Raw genomic sequence first — 26,427 nt, forward strand, 5'->3', positions numbered from 1 at the left:
GAAGGTTAGTATGCCCATAAAGCAGCTATTTAGGAAAGCTAACAAAGTGTTTTGGTTTATTGCAAGGGCAAGCTGAGAAGGTTACACTTCAGTTATACAGAACACTGATGAGACTGTATCTGGAATAATGTATACAGTATTTATCTTCTGATTTGAGGAAGAATGTAAATGTATTGGAAACAATAAGAAGATCAGAGGAAATGTTGGACAGGCTTAGCATGTATCCGCTAAAGTTTAGAATAATAACAGGCAAACTGATTGAATTACAAGATCCTGGAGGCTTTTGACAGGACATATGTGGGAAGGATGTTTTCTCTTTGGGAGAATCTGGGAGTCAGTGTTTGAAGTCATTTAAGTCAGAGATGAGGAGATTTTCTTTTTCTCAGAGGTTCCTGAGTCTTTGGAACACTCTTTGTCGAAAGTTGGTGGAAGCAATCAATTAATGCTCTCAAGAAAGAACTAGATAGTGTGATGAAACTGCTCCTTTAGCAAGGTTACGTTGCCTTTGCTATTTTTCCCAGAGAAGTCGTAAAAGACACGTCTCCCGAAAAGTCTAAGTTGAAGGGTTTTAGGGCCAGTTTGATTATAGCTAACAGATACTGCCTCAAGCAGCAGGCATTCAAGTGTTTGAAAATGAACACTTGTACAGTGAAAGGGGAGTGGCCAGTTCTCCTAGCTCAGCTTATCTCTGGTTTGGTTTGGTTTTAACAGTACTGCTTGGAAGCTGATGGACCTAAAGAAGCAGGTCCCTGCTGATATGGTTTCTCTGGCTTCTCTCCTGTATGAACCTGTGTTTGATTTTACCTTTTGTGCCAAGGGCTGTTTATGGGGGGTTGTTGTAATAGTTGGAACAGCATCATTAAGTTGGGATATTCTGTCAGGTTTTTGGATAGGTTAATTTATTCTGTGTTCTGTTCTCCTTCTGTGTTTAATTTGGTATTCTTGTCTATAAATTCTGTTTTGTTTAGAACTAAGTGGTTTGACCAGCAGCATCTCTCCTGGAATATCTGCTTTACAGCAACTAGCAAAGTTAGGGTCTGGGCTACCTTCTTGAAATATTTTGAGGGGGTTGGCCTGGTCCATAACAATAGCTTCTGATAAGCTTTGGGCTGACAGGTTATCAGGGACAGGTGGGAATGTGGAGTAATGAAATCAGCTATGATCTTGTTGAATGGTGGAACAGACTTGAGGGGTCGAATGGCCTACTCCTGTTCCTCATTCATAAGTTTGCATATCAAGGTGTATTTTTAATGTAAGGAAAATAGAATGGAACAGTCTACATTTGTAACAATGTAAATGCATTTGGGTGGAACCTTGAATTACTTTGAAATGAGAATTTGTGCCTGATCACACCCAACTGCAAACTCTATCTTTGCAACTTTAAAGTGACATTTTGTTTGGAATAATACAACTTGAAATTAAATAACAAGCAAGTCTAGTAAAATGAGTGAAGTTATTTTCCAGAGGGTAGGGGAGACAACAGGGGGTGTTGTGTAGGTGGTGGGAGGGCAGGGAAGGTAAAAGTAGGGATATTGAGGTTGGGCAGCATTCTGAAGATGAAGAGCTGGAGGAAACATTCCAGAAGTGACAAACTGGAAAACCTGAGGAACAGAATATCATAGTGCTGGGTCAATGACGACAGAAAACATCAATAATGTCAGACGAAACAACGTAAGCGGAAAATAATGAGATTTCAAGTGAGGTCTGACAGCATGCAATGAGACAAGGACTGGGCTCTGCTTTGAGTAGGGTTCGAAGACATTGCTGAGATTAAATGGGACAAGGTCATGGAGAAGTTAGTAATTCAGGGCAAAGATTGCAAACTCAGCATTCTGACTGATGAGAAGCCAGTGGAGTGTGGAGAGGTTAGGAGGTAACTGAATAGGATACGTTGTATGGGCCTGTCAGCTTGCTGTACTGTATAGCTGCTGCTCATGGTCAAGGCTACTGTCACCATCTCTTCATGTTGTGAAAATTATAGAGTCTGACTGGTCTGGTGTGGTCAAGGAAAACCATTTCCTGATCGAATTAGAACAATCTTTTAATGTGGCCAAGATAGAATTTATTGCGTGTTCGTAACGATGTTAAACCTCGTTACAGAGACATGGAGGAGGGTCACATCTTAGACTTCACTCCTTCAAAATCCTAAACTGTGCTGTCCGCAGGTCCATATGACAATATCAGAGTGAGTGGTGGTTATTGTACTCCTCAATATTAACCCTTTCAGACCCATGTACGACAAGATATGGTGCAGAATAAAGGACAAACAAGATAACAGAGCTGAAAGCAATGAAATTATTCAAGATGCAGTTTTAGGAGGAGGTGAGTCACTTCTCTTGTCCCAGATTCTTAACATTTTCATCCCTTTGCTAGATGGACTGCACCAGTGGTTGGGCATTGGCACTAGATGGGATTATTAACTTGTCTGTTCATGTAACGTGCATCACCAGAAGAGACGAAGGTTACTGGACTCTTTAATAAGGGATTACTGAGACATCACCGTCCCATAGACCAGCATAGAGACTCAGAACTCAGAACCTGTTCTTAAACAGCGATGAGTTGCAAAGGATTGGCATTAAACACATTCCTTTCCTGTGCAGAATTCAGTGATTAAATTAAAGATGCAATTCAGTCCTTTGAATTTAGATTAATAACTACTGGGTGCACTGACACCAGACACAATACTTATGTTGTGGTTCTGTTCGCCGAGCTGGAAGTTTTTGTTGCAAACGTTTCGTCCCCTGGCTAGGCGACATCCTCAGTGCTTGTCTGCGTGTGTGGCTACTAAGGATAGCTGGTCATGTCGTTTCATGTCGGACAGCTGAAACTGACAACCGGAAGCGGCAGGGACAGACACTATAAACACCGGAGGAAACATCAAAGAAGCGCCTCGCAGGAGGCTCACAACAACGAGCACCCGAGCTACAAATCTTCGCACAAACTTTGAACAATATTTATACCTTGGGTTTGATGTCTAAGTGAAATACATCAGTAGGGTAGATTGTACAACCTGTGATAATCTGATACAACTGATTAACATGTGTTTCCCAAATTCCTCTATCTGCTGCTTTCAGGTGGGTCAGCTCACTTTTGTTTTCATGTCTGTTGCTGGAACAGAACTAGGTTGGGATTTAATGATTACACCAAAGTGTGGAAACCATGCTGTAGAAATCCTTGTACACATATTAAACCCCTCTCTCTGTTAATGTAACAGAATATTAACCCATCAATAACATTGTGTCTATGTTCAAACCACGTTGGAGGATTTCATGCGAGACAGTTAAATGTTAATATTGTAATGCCCAGTGGTGGTGTAGGGTCTAGCTTTCTTCATTTGCTGACATTAGTGAAAGTAGTCATGATTTGGAGATGCCACTGTTGGATTGGGGTGTACAAAGTTAAAAATCACACAACACCAGGTTATAGACCAACAGGTTTAATTGGAAGCACACTAGCGTTTGGAGCGTCGCTCATTCATCAGGTGATTGTGGAGGGCTCAATCCTAACACACAGAATTCTGTGCCTTAGGATTGAGCCCTCTACAATCATCTGATGAAGGAGTGATGCTCCAAAAGCTAGTGTGCTTCCAATTAAACCTAGACTATAACCTGGTGTTGTGTGATTTTTAACTTAGCGAAAGTAGTAAGTCTGTTTTTATATTCAAACACTAACATTAATCAACAGAAGAAGATACATCATCGGACTCTTAAAATACTGGTCAACTTTGGTGTTCTGCAGTCTGTTCCATTTCCCTGCTGGTGAAGCTCCCAACAATCCCCCAGCGTGGGTATAAGCTTAGCCCTATACCATCTTACCTCCAGAATTCTCTTTAGCTTCACTGATGATTTGATGGACATCGATGCAGCAATGATGGCGTTCAGTTGCTGTAAGAGAGGGCAAGGACTTCAATGAGTTACGGACGATCCTACTGGAACCAAAATGTACAACCTAGAGTATTCAGAGGGAGATCTTGGAGGGAGACACGTTGCAGCATGGACGCTCATTGACAGCAAAAACGCGAGATTGTTCAGCATTTTATGAATCATTAATCAATGGCAGCATTTGTAAAGAAGATGTTTCTGTTGCTTAAATTTTGACCCAGTAGTATTTTCATTTAAAAACATTTTGTGAGGTTTTGCAAAAAGAACCTTTTCATTTGTTTAAAATTGAATTCTCCTAAAAATTCTAAAGCTGTCTTCATTTTTATTAAATATCATTTTCTGTTTGGATATGGTTTGAAATGCTTCCATGAGGTAAACCCTGTTTGTTTTGCTCCATGTATTCTGCTAGCCACGAGGTCTCGGAGTTGGGAGTGTGTATTGTGGTTTTAAGGCTGCTCTACTCGGCTAAACAGTCCCTTCTCTGAGATGGTTACATCTCTGCCTTTGCATTATTTGAGAGTGACTATTGTCTAACAGTCAGGAGTTCCAACAAACATTTTTTATTTAAACTTGCACATTGATGTACAGAAAACTGATTACCCCTCTCTTCCATTGATCTTCCACTCAAGAGCCTTGAGAGTGTATGACTGTCGATGATAGAGTTACATCATCTTCATTATCAACTCTTTCTCAGCGTGTATCCTAATGGGACCACTAACTAAAATTTGCTTAGTCTTGATTGTTATGGATATTAAAAAGGATGGGGACAATTTTAATTGTTATAAGCACCTTATCATGTCTTATGCTGCCTCTGATCTTGCATGGGCTCTCCCTCCCTTCAATCCCTTCACAAACCCTTCACAAACCCACCCTGTCAGTGATTCCACTGTCCTTTCCCAGTACTGCCCCATTCCTTTCTGTCAAAAGCACTTGGACTTATTCCCACCTTGGAAATCTGTTCAAGCTGCAACTGCAAGGATTCAAGTAGGGAGCGAAACTCTGATTTCCATCCATTCTATTGAAACCACTTTAAACGTCATAAATTATATTTTCTGTACATTATCCCAGCTTGACTTTTCTGCATCACTTGGCTCAATCACAACAGTTTCTTTCAACACTTTTCCTCTATTGTGTAGTTCATTGGTGCTGTTTGTTGCTTCAGAACATTATTTGGGAGTGACTATTTCCTGACAGTCAGGGGTTCCAATAACCCTTTGTTTTTATATAAAACTCTTTCTGAGGATGGGTCACCAGACCCAAAACATTAACTCTTGACTTCTCTTCACAGATGCTGCCAGACTTGCTGAGCTTTGCCACCAATTTCTCTTTAAAACTCTGTCTGTCTCAGCCTTGAATACACTCAATGACCCAGCCTCAACAACCCTCTGCGACAAAGAATTCCATAGATTCACTAGCCTCGGAGAGAAGAAATTCTTAAATATCTGTCTTAAGCCTGTTACCCATTATTCTTGTCCTAGACTCTCCACAAGAGAAAATAACCTTCCCCCATCTACCCTGTCAAGTCCACTAAGAATCCTGTATATAAGAATAAGCTTACCTCTCATTCTTCTGTATTCCAACAGATACAAGCTCAATCTTACTCAAATTCTCCTCATTAGACAGTCTAAAGCTTTTCTGGATTGCATCCAATCACAGTATCTTTCTTTAGGTGAAGGAACCAAAACTGTTCACTGTATTCCAGCTGTGGTCTGACTAGTACCTGATATATTTTTAACCTTATTTTTATACTCCATTCCTTTTGAAATAAAGGCCAACATTCTATTTGCTTTTCTCGTTCCCCGCTGAACCTGGGTACTAGCTTTTTTGTGATTTGTGGACAAGGGTCTCAAATCCCCCTGTGGTGCAGGTTTCTGCAGTCTTTCTCCAACGAAATAACATTCAGCTCCTCTATTCTTCCTGCCAAAGTGCAGTTCCCAACATTATATTCTATTCTACAAGTTTTCGTCAACTCGCTTAACCTGTCTAAATCCGTACTCAGCACTTGACTACCTGCTGATGTGTCATCCACAAATCTGGCAAGAGTTAATTCACTTTCTTCATCCAAGTCATTGATATAGATTGTAAATAAATGTTGGCACAGCATTGATCCCGCCATTTTGAAAATACCCTGCTTATCCCAATTGTCTGTCTTCTGTTAGTTAGCCAATCGTCTATCCATTCCAATACCTTCAACACTCTAGGCTCTTATCGTGCTAAATAGACTAATGTGTTGTAGCTTATCTGAAAATCCAAACATATTATACCCACTACTTTCCTGTCATCTACTCTACTTGTTGACTCCTCACATGGACACAAATGAAACCCAGTTCCTCAATACCTTCCATTCCTCTGCTGCCTGGGGGCTGTTGGAATGTTCATTTGACCAATAAACATGGTTAGCTCAACAGGATGGACGCTGGTTTGGAATGCAGTGTGATGCCAACAGTGCAGAACATACTCCTGTGTTGGGTGAGGTTACCATGGCGGTCCTGATTTCTAAACTTTCCCCCTTCCCTGAGGCGTGATGACCCTCAGGCTAAACCCAATATCAGTCATCTCCCTCTAAAGAGAGAACTGGACTCAGACTATGGTGACGTTACCTAACTATCCTTAAACACGTTTTACCAGAATAATACCTTGATTTCAATGTTTAAATTATGATGAATCAGAACACAAACTAGGACTGTACTCCTTGAATTTATCAAGTTAAGGAGCAGCTTGATTAAAATGTTTCAACATTCAGATAAAGTACATGGAGATAAACTATTTTCATTTGTCTAATGTTATGGGATGTGCTCTAAAAATCAGAGTCCTCTTTCTCAAGAGTAAAATTAGGAAATAGACAGTAGACGTTTAGAGATTTCTTTCACAAAGGCCGACCTGTCATCAACTCAGGACAAGTTGATGCTGGTTGGTCAATCTGATCATTTTAAACCTGAGACTGATGGATTAATGTCAAGAGTGGCATGCTGGAAAAGCACAGCAGGTCAGGCAGCATCCGAGGAACAGGAGAGTCGACATTTCGGGCGAGAGCCATTCATCAGGATTTGATGGATTATTGTTAACCAAACTCAGAAAGGGAGATGAGGCAAAGTTGTGTATTTGGAGTAAGGTTAAAGAGCAGCCACCATTTCACTGATTAGTAGAATAGGCTGCAGGGGTTGAGGGCCTCCTCCTGTTGTGATGCCCTATGAACCCCAGGGTGGGGGCAGAAGTGCTCACCGGTGTCAGCAGCTGGATGCTGTCATTGAAGTTGCCCATGAAGATGATGATGTTCAGCCGTTCTGTGAGTCGTGGAATCTTGCTGAATTTGATCATGAAGCGATCCTCTTCCCCCAGGTCCTCCAGTGGTTTCTTATCGGCCTCATACTGCCGCAGTACTTTCCGCTCGTACTCAGTCGGTACGAAACGAGTCAACAACTCAATGAAATCCAGATTGAGCAACTGCAAGTCAAATCTGAGTGGCGCAGGAGAGAAAAATGATGCACATGTTAGTCACAGGAAGGAATAGCGTACAGGACAATACTCAGACATGCAAAGTACCAAGCTCTCTATGTGCACAGAGCAAGGGAAAGGGCTGGAATGAGTTATCAGGAAGGGCAAATGTGGTCAGAACTGTTTATTCAGGTAAGAAACAGATAGCTATTAGGTATCGAAACATGGCTCAGGAATGGACAGGAAGGGGAGCTTTATGTTCCAGGACATCGATGCAAAAGGAGGAATAGAAAGGGAGACAAGAGAGGAGGGGTGGGACATTTTTGGTTAGGGATAACATTACGGCTGTACTTAGATAGATGTGAGGTGTTGCATTTTGGTAAGGCAAACCAGGGCAGGACTTACACAGTTAATGGTAGATTTCTGGGGAGTGTTGCCAAACAAAGAGATCTAGGGATACAGCGGCATAGTTCCTTGAAAGTGGCATCGTGGGTAGACATGGTGGTGAAGGCGGTGTTTGGCATGCTTGCCTTCATTGGTCAGAATATTGAATATAGGAGTTGTAGTTGGATAGAACATTGGAGAGGAACCTTTCGAATACTTCATTCAATTCTGGTTGCCCTTCTAGAGGAAAGATGTTGTGAAACTTGAGATTTGTTAGAATGTTGCCGGGGTTGGAGGGTTGAGCTATAGGGAGAAGATGAACAGGTCGGGGCCATTTTCCTTGGAGTGCCAGAGGTTGAGGGGGTGACCTTACAGAGGTTTATAAAATCATAAGGGGCATGGATAGGGTCAATAGCCAAGGTCTTTTTTTTGCCAGCATAAGGGAGTTCAAAAGTGGAGGACATAGAGTTAAGGTCAGAGGGGAAAGATTTAAAAAGGACCTGAGGGGTAACTTTTCTACACAAAGGGTGATGCATTTTTGGAAAGAGCTGCTAGAGGAAGTGGTGGAGGCGGATACAATTAGAACATTTAAAAGGCATCTGTATGGGTATATGAATAGGAAAGGTTTAGAGGGACCTGGGTCGAATGCTAGCAAATGAGACGAGGTCAGATTGGGATGTCTGGTCGGCATGGGGGGAGTTGGACTGGAAGGTCTGTTTCTGTGCTGTATGACTTGATGATTCTAGTAAGTCCCCTTGTTTAAGGAAGGATGTAATTGTATTGGAGGCAGTTTAGAAAAGGTTCACTCGATTGAATCCAGAGATAAAAGGTTTGTCTTGTAAGGAAATATTGTTCAGTTTTGGCCTCTCCTCACTAGGGTTTAGAAATTGAGAGGAGATCTAAAGGGGAATGACAAAGGAGACTATTAATGAGCTTAATTTTAAATTCCTGATATTTTATTAATCAATTGAATCTATTGCTTTGATGAAACCTCTGGTCATCTGATCTTATATCTTCTCACAATGATTGGTCTCCCACTCTGTTTTACAAAGTGCTTGTGAAGTGTCTGGGGCTGTTTTACGTTGTTAAAGCTGCTATATAATTGTGGTAAGTTGTAGCTTTCTGGACCTTCAAATTTTCTAGTCTGAACCAATATTATGAATGACATCTGCAACTAGTCAATGCTCTTGAAGTGGACACTTCAGGTGTTCAACAAGGGACTGCCTACCTTGAACAAAAAGCCCCCCCACTGGAAGGAATGCCAGGAGAAAGGTTGGTGGGGTAAAAATCTCAAACATCTACAAATTTTGAGCTGCAGCCAGCTGGTGGGTTAACACGTGCCCCTGAATTTGTTTCACCTCCTGGTTTTGTTTCAGCCATTCAATACTCAATGTGTAAAGATAATACCTAGGAGCAAGAGTAGACAATGCAATTCCTCAAAGCCAGCTGTCAGTCACTAAGATCATATTTAATCCTTGACCTCACCTTCATTTTCTGTCTGATCTTCACAACCATTGATTTACTTGGAGTCAAAACCCCAACCATCTCATTCTGCCTGAACATCTAGATCCCTCTGGAATAGATGGGATGTGGAGGTGCCGGTGTTGGACTGGGGTTTGACAATGTCACAAGTCACATGACACCAGGTTATAGTCCAACAGGTTTATTTGAAATCACAAGCTTTCAGAGCGCTGCTCCTTTGTCAGGTGAACAGCAGGTTGTGATTTCAAATAAACCTGTTGGACAATAATCTGGTGATGCGTGACTTCTGCCTCTTCAGAAGTCTGAGTGAAAAAGAATCTCTGTATCTTAATCCTAAAGCGCTGATCCCATATTTATTGATGACGGGAGAGATTTTTGACTGCGGATGGAGGCAGAAATGGGGTCAGAAGTAAGAAAACCTTTGAATTCTTTGCAGTAGTTTCAAATTTCCAGTGCCTTCCTCACCCTGTTCGGTTTTTGTGACTTCATATTATTCTCCACTGCTATACCAGATCTCGCATCCAGTTTCAACACCAAGAACTAATATCTTACCCTAATTCAGCTCTCTGTATTCATTGCAGAATAAGGAGCGCGCAGAAATCGCCTTGCTTATAAAGCACTCGAAAGGTTTCAAGGAAAAACTGCTTGCTTACCATCGCTCCACCTCCGACCCATTCAAACACATTTTGTCGCTATAACTTACTTAATGTTTGCCCATTCACCAATCACAAAAAGACTTACTTGTCAATGGCACTGCAGATTTCATCAGAGCTCAGGCCTCCTTTCCGCAGAGTAATGGCCAGATTCTTCGCTCGGTTTGACTCAATCAGTGTCACCTTACTCACTGCCTTTTGCGTGACCTTCATTTTTAAGGTGTTGATATTCACTGATGAGCCCTGAGCCTTGGTTTTAAATCGCTCCTCAAACTCGGCCATGTTCAGCTCCTAGAAATCAGGTGAACAGTGTGAAGGGCAGAACCAATTGATTTGATTGTAATTTTAATTCTAGATTTCAGTAATTATTGAACTTCCATCAATTTTGTTTTTTAAAAAAAAGGAAAGAAGCCTTCAATGTGGCTGCTGTGATGTCAATGAAAATGGGGCAGCCATTTTGTGCTAGAAACCTTCAATGTGGCTGCTGTGATGTCAATGAAAATGGGGCAGCCATTTTGTGCTAGAAACAGGAAGTGAGGCAATCAAGTGTTCTTCTGGAAGGTAGGAAATGCTAGCCAAGAACAACTTGTTGCTCACCTGCCAGCATGCTTTACCTGATCATAACTCAACATCAGACCCAAAGGTTGACATTTCAGACCAGCATCACTCCAGGGTTCTGTACCTGACACGGGATCAACTCAATCCTGGAAATTCCTGATGCAATGTGCTTCCAAAAGAGCCAAGTGAATCGCCTCCAATTCTGTCACTGCAGCTAAAGTATTTAAAACTTTTGACATACTTTCTGTGTCAGCAACAACGTCTCACCTGCAACAGCTTCTCATCGTCCAGGTCAGTGAAGACAGTTCCGTTGATTTGATTGGGTTTCAGTGCGACCCAGTTCAAGATTGGCATTCGGAACTTGGTCTTGATTGGCTGCTTTACCTTCAGACCTGCAAAAGGACACATACAACAAATTGACTGCTGTAGAACAACCTTGGCCAAGCAAATGTCACAGTTAGATCCCACAACTCTGGATGTTATTTTAATTCCTAAATTTCTTACGAAAGCTGTGGGAAAGTTGAGATTTTTGACAAAGAAAATGCTGCAAGTTACCATAGCATCGAGGCTGGCTACATTTTTCGATATAGGCAGCTTCACTTATAGAAATGTAGAGCATAGCAGCGGAAGTGGGCCATTCAGCCCATCAAACCTGCTCTGCCATTTGTTATGACCATGGTTGATCTTCCAACTTACTCGCCTGCTCCTGTTTCTTCCCCATACTCTTTGATTCTTTTAACTCTACAAACTGTATCTAACCCCTTCTTGAATGTTTTGGCTTCAACTGTCTGAGACAGAGAATTCCACAGGATCTCCACTTTCCACCTCAGATATGAGAAGATATTTCTCCTCATCTCAGACATCACCTGTGGGCCCACACCATCATGATGATCAGTTGTTACAGTAGCCTAGCAACAGATTGAACACAATATCCATGACAACATGCGAAAGTGACTTCATATATGGTTCTTGTGGTACCTTCAGGCACCTGCACCATATGAAGTTATCACATTCCCAGTCGATTTGGCTTGTGATGAAGTTAGGATTAGGGTTAGGGTTAGGATTAGCATTAGGCTTACAGTTAGGTTTAGTGTCAGGGTTAGGTTTGGTGATAAGATTAGGGTTAGGGTTAGTGTTATGTTTAGAGTTAGAGTGAGTATTAGGGTTAGGATTAGGGTTAGGTTTCAGGTTAGGCTTCAGGTTAGGGTTACGATTAGGGTTTGACTTGCTTCCTGCCTCTTGTCTGATGTAGAAGTTAGAGATGGGCTTCGGATTAGGTTTAGGATTAAGGTTAAGGTTAGATTTGCTGTCTGCCTCTTGTTTGATGTAGATGGAAGGGTGAGGGTTAGTGTTAGGATTTGATTTGCATTAAGGTTAGGATTAGGGTTAGGATTAGCATTTGTGTTAAGAATTACATTGAGATTTGTTACTGTTAGTGTTCAGGTTAGTGTTAGGGCTAGTTTAGCGTTACTGTTATGTTTAGTGTTTATGATTAGGGTTAGCGTTAGAATTAGGGTTGGTTTTAGATTTAGGATTAGTGTTAAAATTAGGATTAGGTGTAGGATTAGGGTTAGTGTTAAGATTAGGGTTAGACTTGGTTCCTGCTTCTTGTTTTATGTAGATGGAAGGGTTAGGATTAGGGTTAGGGCTAGGTTTAGGCTTGGTTCTTGCCTATTATCTTACGTAGATGATAGGATGCCAACAACAATGATATCGGAGTTGGAAGCAGAGAAAAAAAGCTCTTGGTTTGAGCTTGAAAGATAGGACACAATGCCTGTGGATGGCCCATTCAAAACCTGGCCACACAGGTTGGGTGTCAACTTGGAAATAGTTCCTCCACCTGCCAGGGACAGGCGGTTAGAACCGGAGAGATTCCTCATCAACATGTTATTGGAAGATATTTGAGCCTCTACCTTTGTTACCCATTGTTCCAGGCTACAACACATAAAAAATACATATCTCCACAGCAACTCAGAGAGATGGGGCTGGGGGGCTTTGAGCTCAGTCAGCTGGACCCACAGTTCAGTCTAGATTAGTGTCAACCTTATGCAGTTTGATGCCCCTTCTGGATGGGGTATGTTTGGGACCTGCCTCCTTACCTTCCAGCGGTTGGAGGTCATAGCACTGAGGCTCGGATCTGTCTTTGGGCAGAGAATGGAAAAAAGAAGAATTTAAACTGGAATGCATGAAACCATCAACAGCAGTGCACGATGGAATGTCAGAAAAGCTCCTCAGTTTCAAATAGGTTGAAAGAAAATGATTGCTTTTAGTAAGGATGCATTAACAGGCTTGTATGAAATGCTCTTGAACTGTCAGCTTCACAAAGGCACAAACCCCTTTCCACTAAAAACCACAGGCAGAGGGACTTCAAGAGTAGCATACTAATGTTTCTGTTCTAATGCCACATATAACTTGGTTTAAAATGTATGCAATAACTGAAGTGTATCAGTGTTAGCTTTGTGAGATGATGATCTTTATGTCTGTGCTTCTAAATTCAGCTTTTTTTTTCTGATTCTTCAGGTACAGCCTGTGTAAAATTGATGAGTTTGTTCATAATTTTAAAAGACAACACAACTTGATTGTTTTTTTAATATTATTGTTTTGGTTCAGAGCTGGGGATTCCCCTTTATAATTCTATCACTGACACATGCAGCACATGATATCATGAGTCCTTCGTGGGTCCTTAAGAGAGGGCTGTAGTGCTACTGGATAAACCTGAGGTAGAGCGTCAAGGGTAGAGTGTAACACAGAGAATTCATCCACTGTGTAAGTGTTGTTAGGTGGCTTGAACTCCAGCATCATACCCTCACTCTATTTATATTCAAACCTTAGGACTGCAGCCAGAAACACTGAACTATTTTTACCTCATAGACTGCACAAATGCACTGACATTTGGCCATTGCAAACCCCAAATCAACACAAGGCCATTTTCTCAAAAGTTCCTTAAAGCAGCCATTTAGGAGAGTGACCGTCAAGTTGAGACCTGCGGCCTACTCCACTAATTGCTTTAAACTGTTTGTGCCTCAGTAGCAAGAGTGGCAGACGATCAGTGATGGAAAGCAACAACATCCATTGAAGCTCAAGGGACTACCATGTCTTGAGTATTCGGAACTGTTCACATCTAGATGAGAAACCGAAGGAACAATCTCCATTACAAAGTGGTGGGAGTTCACCTGAACTGGGCATTATAGTAGGCCATAGCAAGAAGAAGCCTCCATTAAACTTTGTTAAAGTTAAAGCTGTAACTGCTAGGGCTTGTTCTTTCAGCTTCAGATGTAACAGGACCATTGAAACTCATCCTCAAAGGAGAAAGTGAATTTGTTATGATAAATTAAAACATTGAAAGCAAAACTGTTGGGCCAAACATCACCACTTGCGGTAAAAACTAAACAGTAACTGTATTTTTACAAGAGGCAGATTTGACAGATACAATAAGTTCAGCAAACCAGAAAACAAACCCAAGAGGCTGAACATTAGATTGTGGGAGAGATCTACTCCAGTGAAACATACACTTACTCTGAGTTGTGCTGGAATAACTTTGGAATGTATACAATTAGATGTCACAAAACTATACCTGTGCTGCCAGTTTTTCACCAGATATCAGGGTGACCAACCATCCTGGATTTTCCAGGATGCTCCTGGAATTTAGCTTTCCATCTTGGATCATGAGCCTGACCTTCCCACTCAGACAGAAAGAACCATTAATGTTTGGAAATGAATGTACTAGTAGTTTCAGAGCTTCATTTTGTGGAAGCAAGCTGTGCCAGGCCAACACAAATCATTCACAAGTCATTCATGTTTTTTTTCATCTGGGCAGAAGGCCATTTTCCCTTGGTTCTTTCTCTCTTTTTCTGCCTATGCATGAGGCTGGAACCTCTGGTGTCAATAGGATGGATCGGGATATATCTGAGGCAGAGGGACTGTAGCAAAGGCATGATGGGAAGGCCCATTCTCATCCTTATGGCCTCAATGCTCCTGCCCCTTTTGTCCTGTCAATAATGCATCCTGCTTCCATAGCCTTTGCAGTAATAAACCCTTTCTTGCTTCCACCCCCAGTCTGGGGCTCCTACATAGTCGTGTTCCCCCAATCCTTCCCCTGACTGATCACCCTGGATGTCATGGTAATGCATGGAGCATCCATTGAAAACTCTCTGGCTAGAAGCCACATGCTGCCTTGATTCTGCCAGCGTTCAATCTGACTGTGATCACTGGATCTTGAACTCTCTCAAAAGCAGCTCAGCAAGCCACTCCACTGTACCCACAATGGCCAAAATGGCAACTTGTTCCCAACTTTTCAGACCTGCCCTTGGACAGGAGACATAGACGTGGTTAAAATAATGGAGACTGTTGGCTGAGTGTACCCCTGAGGCGCAAAGGGACAAACTGCTCCTGTTCTATAACCATTAACAAATGAAGAATCTTTGCTCCTTCACTTGATAACTATACGATGATTACAATGTGGGAGAGAAAAGACCCCTCAGTCTGAAAAATGGGAGCAGGATTGGCCTGCGCTTTGAGCCATTCGATATTATAATGGCTGATCATCCAACTCAGTCCCCTGTTCCGTTTTCTCCCCATATCCTTTGATCCTTTTCGCCCTAACACTTCTGTCTAACTTCTTTCTGAAAACATTTAATGTTTTGGCCTAAACTACAGGCTCACCCACTGCCTGGGTGAAGAAATTTCTGACAAAGACCAACAAAAACATAGGGAATGCACTTTCACTCCAACATCACAAATACACACATGCACACACAAACTCCCACACACCCACACAAACTCTCACACACCCACACAAACTCTCACACACTCACACAAACTCCCACACACTCACACGCGTACATGATCTATGTTCTGCCGAAACCAACCTCAGCAGCGTTCTCATGACCCTTACCTGTTGTTGTTGAAATACGCATGGCGTCAGGGCCTCCAGGAGGGGGTGGTGGTGCTCCTGGGGGCGGTGGTGCTCCTGGGGGTGGGGGTGCTCCTGGGGGTGGGGGTGCTCCTGGGGGCGGGGGTGGTGGAGGAATGCTAGCACCCAGGGGTGGAGGAGGTGGTGGTGGTGGTGGTGGTGGAGGAGGAGCTTGTACAACCGCTGGTGGCGTACCATCAGTCTCGGCCAGGGCGAGTAGCGGGGGAGGGGGTGGGGGGACACTGAGACTCTTTGGCGATGGTTCTGGAGAAGGACGGGCACTCGGCCTGGTAACTTCAGCAGCGTTCTCGGTGATGGTCGGGGTTGGGGGAACATCTGTCGGAGAAAGCAGAGAAACAACATTTAATGCTGAGCCTTAAATCTGTCTGATTGGGGATACTGTTCCCAGCTAAGCATCTCCTGCTTGGTCAGAGATAGAGATGCTCCATCGTGAGCTCTCTCACCACGTGGGAATGAGCAGCTCAATTCTGCCTCTCAGATCTCGCCACATTCCAACAAGAAGAATCATAAAATCACAGATTTTTAATGATGTGGAAGGAGGCCATTTGACCTATTATGTCTGAAGCATTTTTGTTTTAAGTTGGCAAGGAGGGACAGCCACAAGGAGGTGGAGTTTAATGTTAAGTGTAAAAAGACAAGTCCCCTTTTCTCAGCCAGGCTTTGACTAACGTCTGGGGGCCATTTCTCTCCTGAGACCCAGATGTTGCCTCCAGCCACCAAATGTCTGCCACTGCTCAGCACTATTGCCTCTTTCCCATTGGCAATGGGACTCAGGAAGCAGGAGCCATTGAAGGTCAATGTTCCACTGTTACTGCTGTACTCATGGAAAAAAGCAGGATTTTCCCAAGCTCGGGCATCTTAATAAGCATAGAGACCTGTGAATCATCTGATTAGGGTTCGGTGGCTGGGAAAGGAGGTGGGAAATCAGGAAAGTAGACCTCACTCTGGCCCCAAATTGGTGGCCATTGCCTTAAAAAATAAGAGGTTTCTCATCTTCAAAGAGGCTTTGAACAGAGGGCTGTAAACCCTGGACTCCGTACCCCAAATTCAGCTTTCTGCATAATCCCGAGCCTATTGCAGATTTTCTCCTTCCACTTGTCATAGCTTAAACATTCTGAATTTTCTGTTTCTCTTCAATTCTGGTGAAAGGTCATCAAACTGAAATGTTAACTCTGTTTCTGTACCTGCATGTTGCCTGACCTGCTGAGATTTTCCAGTATTTTATGATCCTTTTGCATATCCATTTGACAAAATAAAAGTCTTGCTTCCTGACCTCCCCCATCCCCGACCTGAACCATATTTTCTCCAATGAGAACAAGTTCAGCTTCTTATCATGGACATCATTCAAAGATTTGGGAAGATTCAGACCAATGGCCTGAAGGCTGGATCAATGTGAAGCGTTGAACCTACCGGGGAATGGGAATGAGGGACAAGGACTTGGGTGATGGTTTAAGGTGGTACCTTTGCTGGGTCTGGGCTCAGTTTCTGGTGACGTAGTTACAACAGTCTGGTGTACCACCACTGGAATGATTTCTATGTCCAGATCTCCGTTGTCCCCTCTCTGGAGTTTGATCTTCCCCTGTTGCTCCAGTTGGAAGAGTTTCTGCTCCAAAGTCATGTGCTGTTGGATCACCCGCTCTCTGTCTCTGATCTGTGCGTGCAGAGTCTGCAGCTTTGTTGTAGATTCACTGAAGTTCTCCTGTCAGGGAGGAAACCTTACAGTAAAAGTCAAACTCACTCCCTCTGTCCACACAACCCAATACCGCAAGAGGAAGGCTTGATAAAGAATGGTAAAATTTTCATATGGGGAGAGGGCCAGAAAACAGTTTCCTAAATGTAAAGACACATGTGTCTCCTACTCTGCCCAGTTGCTAAATGCCCCACACTCCGGCTGCGTGCCAGTCCCCTGGAATGAGGTTGGCACAGCACGTGGTCTCTCGAAGATGGAGAGGTTGTTGCATTGTAACTGCCACACTATTCCTACTGAGAATGAACCTCTCGCCCTCGCTATGTATTGTGAGGATTTGCAGATCGATAATCTACCACTGCGCGGCTAGATTGCGACACTCCCCAAAGCCATTGTGCCCTGAGGTGGGACTTCTGGCTGAGAGGGAAGGACGTTACCACTGTATCTCATACCTCACTACCAGCACAGTACTAAATCAGCTTCAATTAAAAGTTTGTGCTGAGTTTTCTGATCCCACTGGCTGTTAGTTGAGCACAGTGTCTCTCCTCCATTCTTTGATATTTTTGCTCATGAGTTGGCTTCGATCTTCAGCATATGGACAGAGTTTACTGAGTTTTGATCCAGATTTCAAAGAGTCATGGGGTTGGGTGGGGTGGGAGGGTTGATGGGTAGACAGAAAGCCCCAAAGTAGATCAATCTGTGTGGAGTCTGAGTTTTGCATGGCCAGGTAGCCCCAAAGATCCACCTGAAATGCTTCTGCAGTCCTGCTCAAAGCAGTCCAGAATTCTGCAGGATTGAATCCTCTCGCTCAGTGCGGGAGGAGCAGAGGTAGGGAGGTGAGGTCCAGCAGAGCTTCTCAGGCCGCTACAGTCTGGGGCAAAGGCCAGTCAAGGCTTCCCCCACGTATGGCCCTCAGTTCTCCCTCAGGCAGGCCAGGCCTGACAGAGGGATGCTCCCACTGTCTCTTTGCTGAATAATGTTACACTCACGTCTGGATTCCATCACCCTATTTCGCAAAAGTGCCTGCCTCCTTTCTGTTGCTGACCCTGTTTCCTTGCTCAGGTGAACATCAGGCAAAGGTGAGTGATGACTGAGTGAAATGCCTTTCATTTAACTGTTCCTAAGGCCCTGTTACCAATAGGAGAAAGTGAGGTCTGCAGATGCTGGAGATCAGAGCTGAAAATATGTTGCTGGAAAAGCGCAGCAGGTCAGGCAGCATCCAGGGAACAGGAGAATCGACGTTTCGGGCACAAGCCCTTCTTCAGGAATTCCTGAAGAAGGGCTTGTGCCCGAAATGTCGATTCACCTGTTCCCTGGATGCTGCCTGACCTGCTGCGCTTTTCCAGCAACACATTTTCAGCCCTGTTACTAATAGGCAGGCAAGAAGTAATCAAGAACAGAAACTACTAGAGAAACTCAGCAGGTCTGGCAGCATCAGAGGAGAGAAAGCAGGGTTAAAATTTCAGATCCGGTGACTCTCTGTTCTGAAGAAGGCTTGCTAGACCCAGAACGTTAGCTCTGCTTTCTCTCTGTCAGACCTGCTGAGTTTTTTTTAGCAATTTCTGTTTCTGATTTCCAGCTTCTGCACTTTTTTTATTGTCAAGAGTTAAACTTGGGGTTATGCTGTGAAATTTTGAACTTTGGCTTCAGACAGCATTTTTTTGTTCTTTGTCTCATAGTGCACACCACACATTTTCCCAGCCCATAGCCCTGTAATTTGCTTTTATTGCCCCCTACTCCTCTGCCCAAGTTAGCCACGCTTGCTCAGCCTCCACATTTCACTCTGGCCTCATGGTAACATGTCGACCCTGGTCCGCAAAGACAATGCAGACATACAGCTCACACCTTCACTCACACCCAGCACCTTTTACCTTGAGACTCTCCACCTCTTTATGCGATTGTATCAGCTGTTTCTCCAACGCTGCTATTTTCGTCATGGAATCATTTTCAGCCTCTTGTAGCTTCTCTGTCAACTGAACAACGCAAAGGCACAAGAGATGGAAATCAAATTACAAACAGGAAAACATAGGCCCGATGCCCAAAATTGTGAGGATGTCACTTAACAATTCCCTTCCCTCAGTCCTCACTCACCCAGAATGTAAGACTAAAGTAATAGAATGGACCACATTCCTCGACACTGCCTGAAAGGAATCTGAATCTATAGTATACCGCGAATGGAAGAATTGCAGGGCTACCGGAGAAGAATGGGCTCAAGGGGACTTAGTGAATCACTCTTACAAAGAGTCAGTATCTCCAATAATGGGGTGAAGGGTCTCCTTGTGCACTGTGTGATTCCATGATTCAGGCACACTCCTTCCACCAGCAAAGCAGCTTTGGAATTTGCTTCCTCTACCTTCCCCCCGCTAGGGAAAGGATGCCGTCCTTCACCGAGACCCACTCAGTGCACAGTTGCAGGAACTCCTCAGGGACGCCTGAGGGATTCCGAAGCTTCAGCACCAGGACGGGTAAGACCTGGTGAGTGTGTGTGTGTGTGTGCGCGCAACAGATGTGTTAGGCGTCTGAATATTTCATGAAGGTCTGGGGTTGGTGCAGGCCTCTGAACATCTCTACACTGTTAAGGCCTAGGCAGGTCAGAGAGTACAGAAGAAATCCTTCAGCCCATTGAGCCTGTACCTCCAAATTATTAAGGGTTTGCTCACGGCCCACCTTTCTGAAGTCTTCTTCAGCTTTCCCATCTGAATGTCTAAATGAGATCACTCCTTTATCTTCTACACTCAGGGGAATGCGGGCCTTTTGCCTCATAATCAAATCCTTTCAACCCAGTTTGCCACCCAGCTGCCCCTTGTCGTCAATAAGAATCCCTTCATCTGACCTGATGAGCTTGGGATAGTGATCAGTGTGTACCCACTGGGATTGTGAGACAAGCATGTTTGTGTTGATAGTCTTGGGCACCACAACGCTGCAGAGAAACTGGGGGCTAAAGCAAACACTGAGCTCTGCGGCCCTCTTCCTGAACTTGGGCAGTGACATTGTGGCTTCAGGGCATCACTCCACCTTTCTCATCAAGCTCTTCCTTGGCAGGTGAGGAACAGATTCCAAACTCCCCGTCTCCACCGAGGTTAGATTGGAAGCTAGGTCGTGCATTTACATTCCTTCACCAACTTCTCTTCACCAGCATCGAGGTAGAAAGATGGGGGTCAACCATTGCTTTCCATGATTGAGGTAAATGGAATTCTGTGTGTGTTAACTTCTGTATAACATCTATAACAGTCAAATTGTCAAGGTGTGGATGTAAAATATAGCTTTGTTCAAATTTACACCTTCTGTGAGTGTTCAAACCCCAATCGTGAAGCAAATATCTGACTACTCCAGGATCGTTTGGATATCCGTTTGCAGAAAGGGGAAGTGATCTCTGATTGAAACTAACTCACTCGGCGTCAGATTCATCTTTACTCATACTGCCAACATTAGAACAACGCCTACAAGTGCAGTTCCTCACTGGGGGTGTCACTACCTTGCCCACTCTGTCTGTGGAGCTACGCTGATCTCTGTGAAAGGCTGGCATCAGCCCTCACGACTGAACAGAGTGGCTTACAATGCTAGGGAGACCACTAAAAGCCAATGGCAGGAGAAAACTGTGGTGTCATTGACATTCTGGGTGAGTGAGACAGTGTGAGTATGGATCTGGATGTGTGAGAAAATGCCTGTGTGAGAGAGTGCATGATTGTGTATGGGAGTGTGTGTGAATATGCGGAAGAGAGTGTGTGAGTGTATATTGGAGACTGTGCCTGTACAAGAGAGTGTGAGCTTAGACATGAGAGAGAGTGAGAGTGTGAGGAGAGTGTGCGTGAGCATGGGAGACTGTGTTGATATGACAGCTTGTGAAGTTACACATGAGAGAGTGTGAGAAGGAGAGAGTGTGAGAAGGAGAGAGTATGAGAAGGAGAGAGTGTGAGAGTGTGCATAGTATTGTGCATTTGTACAAGAGTGTGTGATTATACAAGTGTGAGTGTAAGGAATAGTATGTGACTGTGTATGGACAGTGTGTTGTGAGTGAATGTGTGTGCCTGTGAGTTGGTGTGAGGATGTGCGTGAGAGAGACAATGTGTGCATTCATATGGACTTGTGTCAGGCAGAGATTGCGTGTGTGAGAATGTGTGTCTGTGTGTGCACATGCAACTGTGTATGATGTAGTGATTGTCACAAGGTTAGCCAGGTGGACCTTACAGAGTAGGAGTTCCCCAACTGGGGCTGTTAATCTGGTCCAATCAAGGAACTGGATCTGTGTCAAGGACTTTCCACATTGAAATAAAGGGTGACTTGGTGACTGCATACCGGCCTCTGTGGAGTTATTTCATATGAATGTGCCTGTGTCACCCTCTTTATGCCTCGTGGCTGCAGCAGATGTTACACCCCTCCACTGCCAATGCCAACCCTCCCTCTCCCTTTCACTGAGGCAGAATGCCTACTACCTGTGCCACTTGTTCCTGGAGTTCTTCAACATGTTCCAACACTGCGTTCTTGGTCTCTGCATCTTCCAACAGTGCGCCAACATCAAACACATTATCCAGGTAGGCCTGGATCTGCACCTGTAACCTCTCACTTTCAGATGACTTCAGTTTCTGCAAACAATACATGATATTTTAGCATTGAACACCACAAAGAGGAAACAAGATTGAAGAGTGGGCACTGTTCCCATGTTTGTACCACATTCTTTTACGTGGTATTTTAACTTGTGGGAATGTTTGTCCTGGAACAAGGCAAACAGGAGTTTTGCACCAGTTTTAAGCATTTGAATGGGATGTAAATTTGTACTCTATGGAGTAAAACAATAATCACTCTGGCCTATAAAGCCCATATAGTCTTCCATTCTGAACTCATTGAGCTGTGAGCTAGATAACTGAAGACCATAAAATGTAGCAGCAGAAACAGGCCATTTGGCCCATCATGTTAATGAGCATTTTCTGTTCATATATCTTCTTACATTTTTAGGGCTGGCTGTTAGAAACAATTCTGAAGGAAAGGGAACAAATGTTTTGAAATTACATTTGCAGGGGTTCCTTTGGTTTAAGGATAATTTAGATACAGACCTAATGAACACAAATAGGAGGCTTCTGTTCTTAAAATCTAGTTGTTTTTATTTGGTTCTGAGTCTGAGATCTTTACCTAGTGAGCTTCATTTCTTTGAAATCTCAGTATTTCTTATGAAGCCAGGCAGCCACGTGTACCATTTGCGAATCGGTGAAGGCTTTACCGTAGCACATCTAACACAATGTCCAGTCATTGGTTAGCGCTCTCTTACCTTAAGATACTCGTCCAGTCCCAGCATGGTGAACTCAAACTGGAGATGGACCCGGAAGTTCATGTCCTCAACCGAATGGACTACAATGTTAATGAACTGCATACAGGCAACCTGAGGTGAGACAGACAGAGAAAGAGAGAGAGAGCAAGTGTGGGAGAGGTCAGTCACAGGAGACGTCACTGGATATTTCCAGGATGCCAGCAAATAAAGATAAGGCCAAAGTTATTCAAAGTCCACTATATTTAATCTGAGGCTCAAAGGATCATTAACAGGCTGAGCCAACTGTATATACAGTTCACAGTATGGCCATAAGTTCAGGAAATGTAGGTTGATAAGATGGCCCCCAACAGTGAGGTGATTACTCCCAATGAGCTGCTCTTGGATGTTAAAGTGAGGCTGGTTCATTGAGCTGTTTCAGCTGCCCGAAAGGGCCAATGACAGGCTGCTAGCTGCCTGGAAATGGGACCTGTTTGGTTAAAATGACCCTGCCACGATTAATTTTCAGAAAGGCTGGCCAGGATGGGCAGGAAGCCGGAGACTAGACAATCCAATAGAGAGGTCCATCCAGGAGGATGTCTGTTCGAATGGCTGCAGGTCACAGAGTTGCTCCAGTTGCATTATGGGCCAGCCTGATTGCACCAAAGGTCAGAAGGCCCCCGAGTGGACTTTGTGTGACCAGCCAGATTTCAAATGACCGTCCCTTGCTTTGGCGATTCATCACTTGGCACCATTTTGTCTTGCGTACACCTACACTGTAGCGGAAACCCACCAGGGGATTTGTAATCACTATTTCCTCCCAAAACTGACCGCAGTTTGTATCAAACATGTCCCTTTCCACCCAAGCTGATAAACCTCATCCACCCAAACCAAACATCCACCATTCCCCATGGTTGCGTTATCTCGACTTCAATTTCATCAGCGTTCCCACAACGATTTTGAGCAAGATCAGTGCCGCAGCCCTTAGAGTGATCAAGGCAGTGCACAGGCCATTAACATCAACAAGGTCAGTGTGCACGCCTCGAGTGTAATCAGGGATAGTGAACAGGCACCTGGTGTGAAAAGAGTTAATGTGCAGTGTCCTAATGTGAACAGAGTCCTAATGAGAAATAGGCTCAGAGTGTGAACAGAGTGAGCGTGCGCACTCCTAGTGTGAACAGTCAGTGTGCAGGATGTGAGTGTGAACAGAGTCAGTGTACAGGCACCTGGTGTGAACAGTCAGTGTGCAAGATCCTGGTGTGAAAAGAGTCAGTGTGCAGGATCTGGTGTGAACAGTGTCAGTGTGCAGGGACCTAGTGTGAACAGAGTCAGTGTACAGGATCTAGTGTGAACAGAGTCATGTGCAGGATCCTGGTGTGAACAGAGTCAGTATGCAGGATGTAGTGTGAATAGAGTCAGTGTGCAGGCTCCTGGTGTGAACAGTGTCAGTGTGCAGGCACCTGGTGTGAACAGAGTCAGTGTGCACGCAGCTGGTGGGAACAGAGTCAGTGTGCAGGATCTGGTGTGAATAGAGTCAGTGTACAGGCACCTGGTGTGAACAGTGACAAGTGTGCAGGATCCTGGTGTGAACAGAGTCAGTGTGCAGACACCTGGTGTGAACAGTGACAAGTGTGCAGGCTCCTGGTGTGAACAGAGTCAGTGTGCAGGATCTGGTGTGAACAGTGTCAGTGTGCAGGATCCTGGTGTGAACAGAGTCAGTGTGCAGGAACCTGGTGTGAACAGTGTCAGTGTACAGGATCCTGGTGTGAACAGACTCAGCGTGCCGGCACCTGGTGGGAACAGTGTCAGTGTACAGGATCCGGGTGTGAACAGAGTCAGTGTGCAGGATCCTGGTGTGAACCGAGTCAGTGTACAGGAACCTGCCGTGAACAGAGTCAGTGTGCAGGAACCTGGTGTGAATAGTGTCAGTGTACAGGAACCTGGTGTGAACAGAGTCAGTGTGCAGGCACCTGGTGTGAACAGTGTCAGTGTACAGGATCCTGGTGTGAACAGAGTCAGTGTGCAGGAACCTGGTGTGAATGGAGTCAGTATGCAGGCTCCTGGTGTGAACAGTGTCAGTGTACAGGATCCTGGTGTGAACAGTGTCAGTTTACAGGATCTTGGTGTGAACAGAGCCAGTGTGCAGGAACCTAGTGTGAAAAGAGTCAGTGTGCAAGCACCTGGTGTGAACAGAGTCAGTGTACAGGATCCTGGTGTGAACAGTGTCAATTTACAGGATATTGGTGTGAACAGAGCGTGTGTGCAGGAACATGGTGTGAAAAGAGTCAGTGTGCAAGCACCTGGTGTGAACAGAGTCAGTGTGCAGGCACCTGGTGTGAACAGAGTCAGTGTACAGGATTCTGGTGTGAACAGAATCAGTGTACAGGATCCTGGTGTGAACCGAGTCAGTGTGCAGGAAACCTGGTGTGAACAAAGTATTGTACTGGATCCTGGTGTGAACAGAGTCAGTGTGCAGGAACCTGGTGTGAACGGAGTCAGTGTGCAGGATCCTGGTGTGAACAGAGTCAGTGTGCAGGAACCTGGTGTGAAAATAGTCAGTGTACAGGCACCTGGTCTGTCAGTGTACAGGATCCTGATGTGAACAGTGTCAGTGTACAGGCTCCTGGTGTGTACAGAGTTAGTGTGCAGGAACCTGGTATGAACAGAGTCAGTCTGCAGGAACCTGGTGTGAACAGAGTCAGTGTGCAGGCTCCTGGTGTGAACAGAGTCAGTGTACAGGCTCCTGGTGTGAACAGAATCAGTGTACAGGATCGTGGTGTGAACAGAGTCAGTGTCCAGGAACCTGGTGTGAACAGTGTCAGTGTACAGGAACCTGGTGTGAACAGAGTCAGTGTGCAGGCACCTGGTGTGAACAGTGTCAGTGTGCAGGCACCCGATGTGAACATTGTCAGTGTGCAGGAACCCGGTGTGAACAGAGTCAGTGTGAAGGAACCTGGTGTGAACAGAGTCAGTGTGCAGGCACCTGGTGTGAACAGTGTCAGTGTACAGGATCCGGGTGTGAACAGAGTCAGTGTGCAGGAACGTGGTGTGAACAGTGTCAGTGTGCAGGCACCTGGTGTGAACAGAGTCAGTGTGCAGGATCTGGTGTGAATAGAGTCAGTGTACAGGATCTGGTGTGAATAGAGTCAGTGTACAGGCCCCTGGTGTGAACAGTGACAAGTGTGCAGGATCCTGGTGTGAACAGAGTCAGTGTGCAGGCACCTGGTGTGAACAGTGACAGTGTGCAGGCACCAGGTATGAACAGAGTCAGTGTACAGGATCCTGATGTATCCAGAGTCAGTGTGCAGGCTCCTGGTGTGAACAGAGTCAGTGTGCAGGATCTGGTGTGAACAGTGTCAGTGTGCAGGATCTGGTGTGAACAGAGTCAGTGTGCAGGATCTGGTGTGAACAGTGTCAGTGTGCAAGATCCTGGTGTGAACAGAGTCAGTGTACAGGATCCTGGTGTGAACAGACTCAGTGTGCAGGAACCTGGTGTGAACCGAGTCAGTGTACAGGAACCTGGTGTGAACAGAGTAGTGTACAGCATCCTGGTGTGAACAGTGTCAGTGTACTGGCTCCTGGTGTAAACAGAGTCAGTGTACAGGAACCTGGTGTGAACAGAGTCAGTGTGCAGGATCCTGGTGTGAACAGTGTCAGTGTGCAGGCACCTGATGTGAACAGAGTCAGTGTACAGGATCCTGGTGTGAACAGTGTCAGTGTGCAGGATCCTGGTGTGAACAGAGTCAATGTGCAGGCTCCTGGTGTGAACAGTGTCAGTGTGCAGGAACCTGGTGTGAACAGTGTCAGTGTACAGGATCGTGGTGTGAACAGAGTCAGTGTGCAGGAACCTGGTGTGAACAGTGTCAGTGTGCAGGATCTGGTGTGAACAGTGTCAGTGTACAGGAACCTGGTGTGAACAAAGTCAGTGTGCAGGATCTGGTGTGAATAGTGTCAGTGTGCAGGCACCCGATGTGAACAGTGTCAGTGTGCAGGAACCTGGTGTGAACAGAGTCGGTGTGCAGGCACCTGGCGTGAACAGTGTCAATGTACAGGAACCTGGTGTGAACAGAGTAGTGTACAGCATCCTGGTGTGAACAGTGTCAGTGTACTGGCTCCTGGTGTAAACAGAGTCAGTGTACAGGAACCTGGTGTGAACAAAGTCAGTGTGCAGGATC

The 26,427-nt window shown here is 44.7% G+C and overlaps 1 protein-coding gene across 4 annotated transcripts in view; it reads right to left on the reverse strand.

The window, feature by feature from the left end:
- fmnl1a (formin-like 1a) overlaps positions 1-26,427 on the reverse strand; it is a 258,801-nt gene that overhangs the window by 37,876 nt on the left and 194,498 nt on the right. For all 4 annotated transcript variants that reach the window (XM_043675290.1, XM_043675287.1, XM_043675288.1 and 1 more), the window contains exons 12-20: positions 22,277-22,387; positions 21,447-21,596; positions 18,885-18,986; positions 16,788-17,025; positions 15,288-15,641; positions 10,661-10,785; positions 9,924-10,126; positions 7,104-7,338; positions 3,816-3,884 (exon numbers count right to left, since the gene is read on the reverse strand). In XM_043675290.1, the coding sequence (XP_043531225.1) occupies positions 3,816-3,884; positions 7,104-7,338; positions 9,924-10,126; positions 10,661-10,785; positions 15,288-15,641; positions 16,788-17,025; positions 18,885-18,986; positions 21,447-21,596; positions 22,277-22,387 (1,587 nt within the window). The remainder of the gene's footprint in view (positions 1-3,815; positions 3,885-7,103; positions 7,339-9,923; positions 10,127-10,660; positions 10,786-15,287; positions 15,642-16,787; positions 17,026-18,884; positions 18,987-21,446; positions 21,597-22,276; positions 22,388-26,427) is intronic.

The sequence above is a fragment of the Chiloscyllium plagiosum genome, chromosome 33 (genome assembly GCF_004010195.1).
Source record: "Chiloscyllium plagiosum isolate BGI_BamShark_2017 chromosome 33, ASM401019v2, whole genome shotgun sequence".
Taxonomy (NCBI): domain Eukaryota; kingdom Metazoa; phylum Chordata; class Chondrichthyes; order Orectolobiformes; family Hemiscylliidae; genus Chiloscyllium; species Chiloscyllium plagiosum.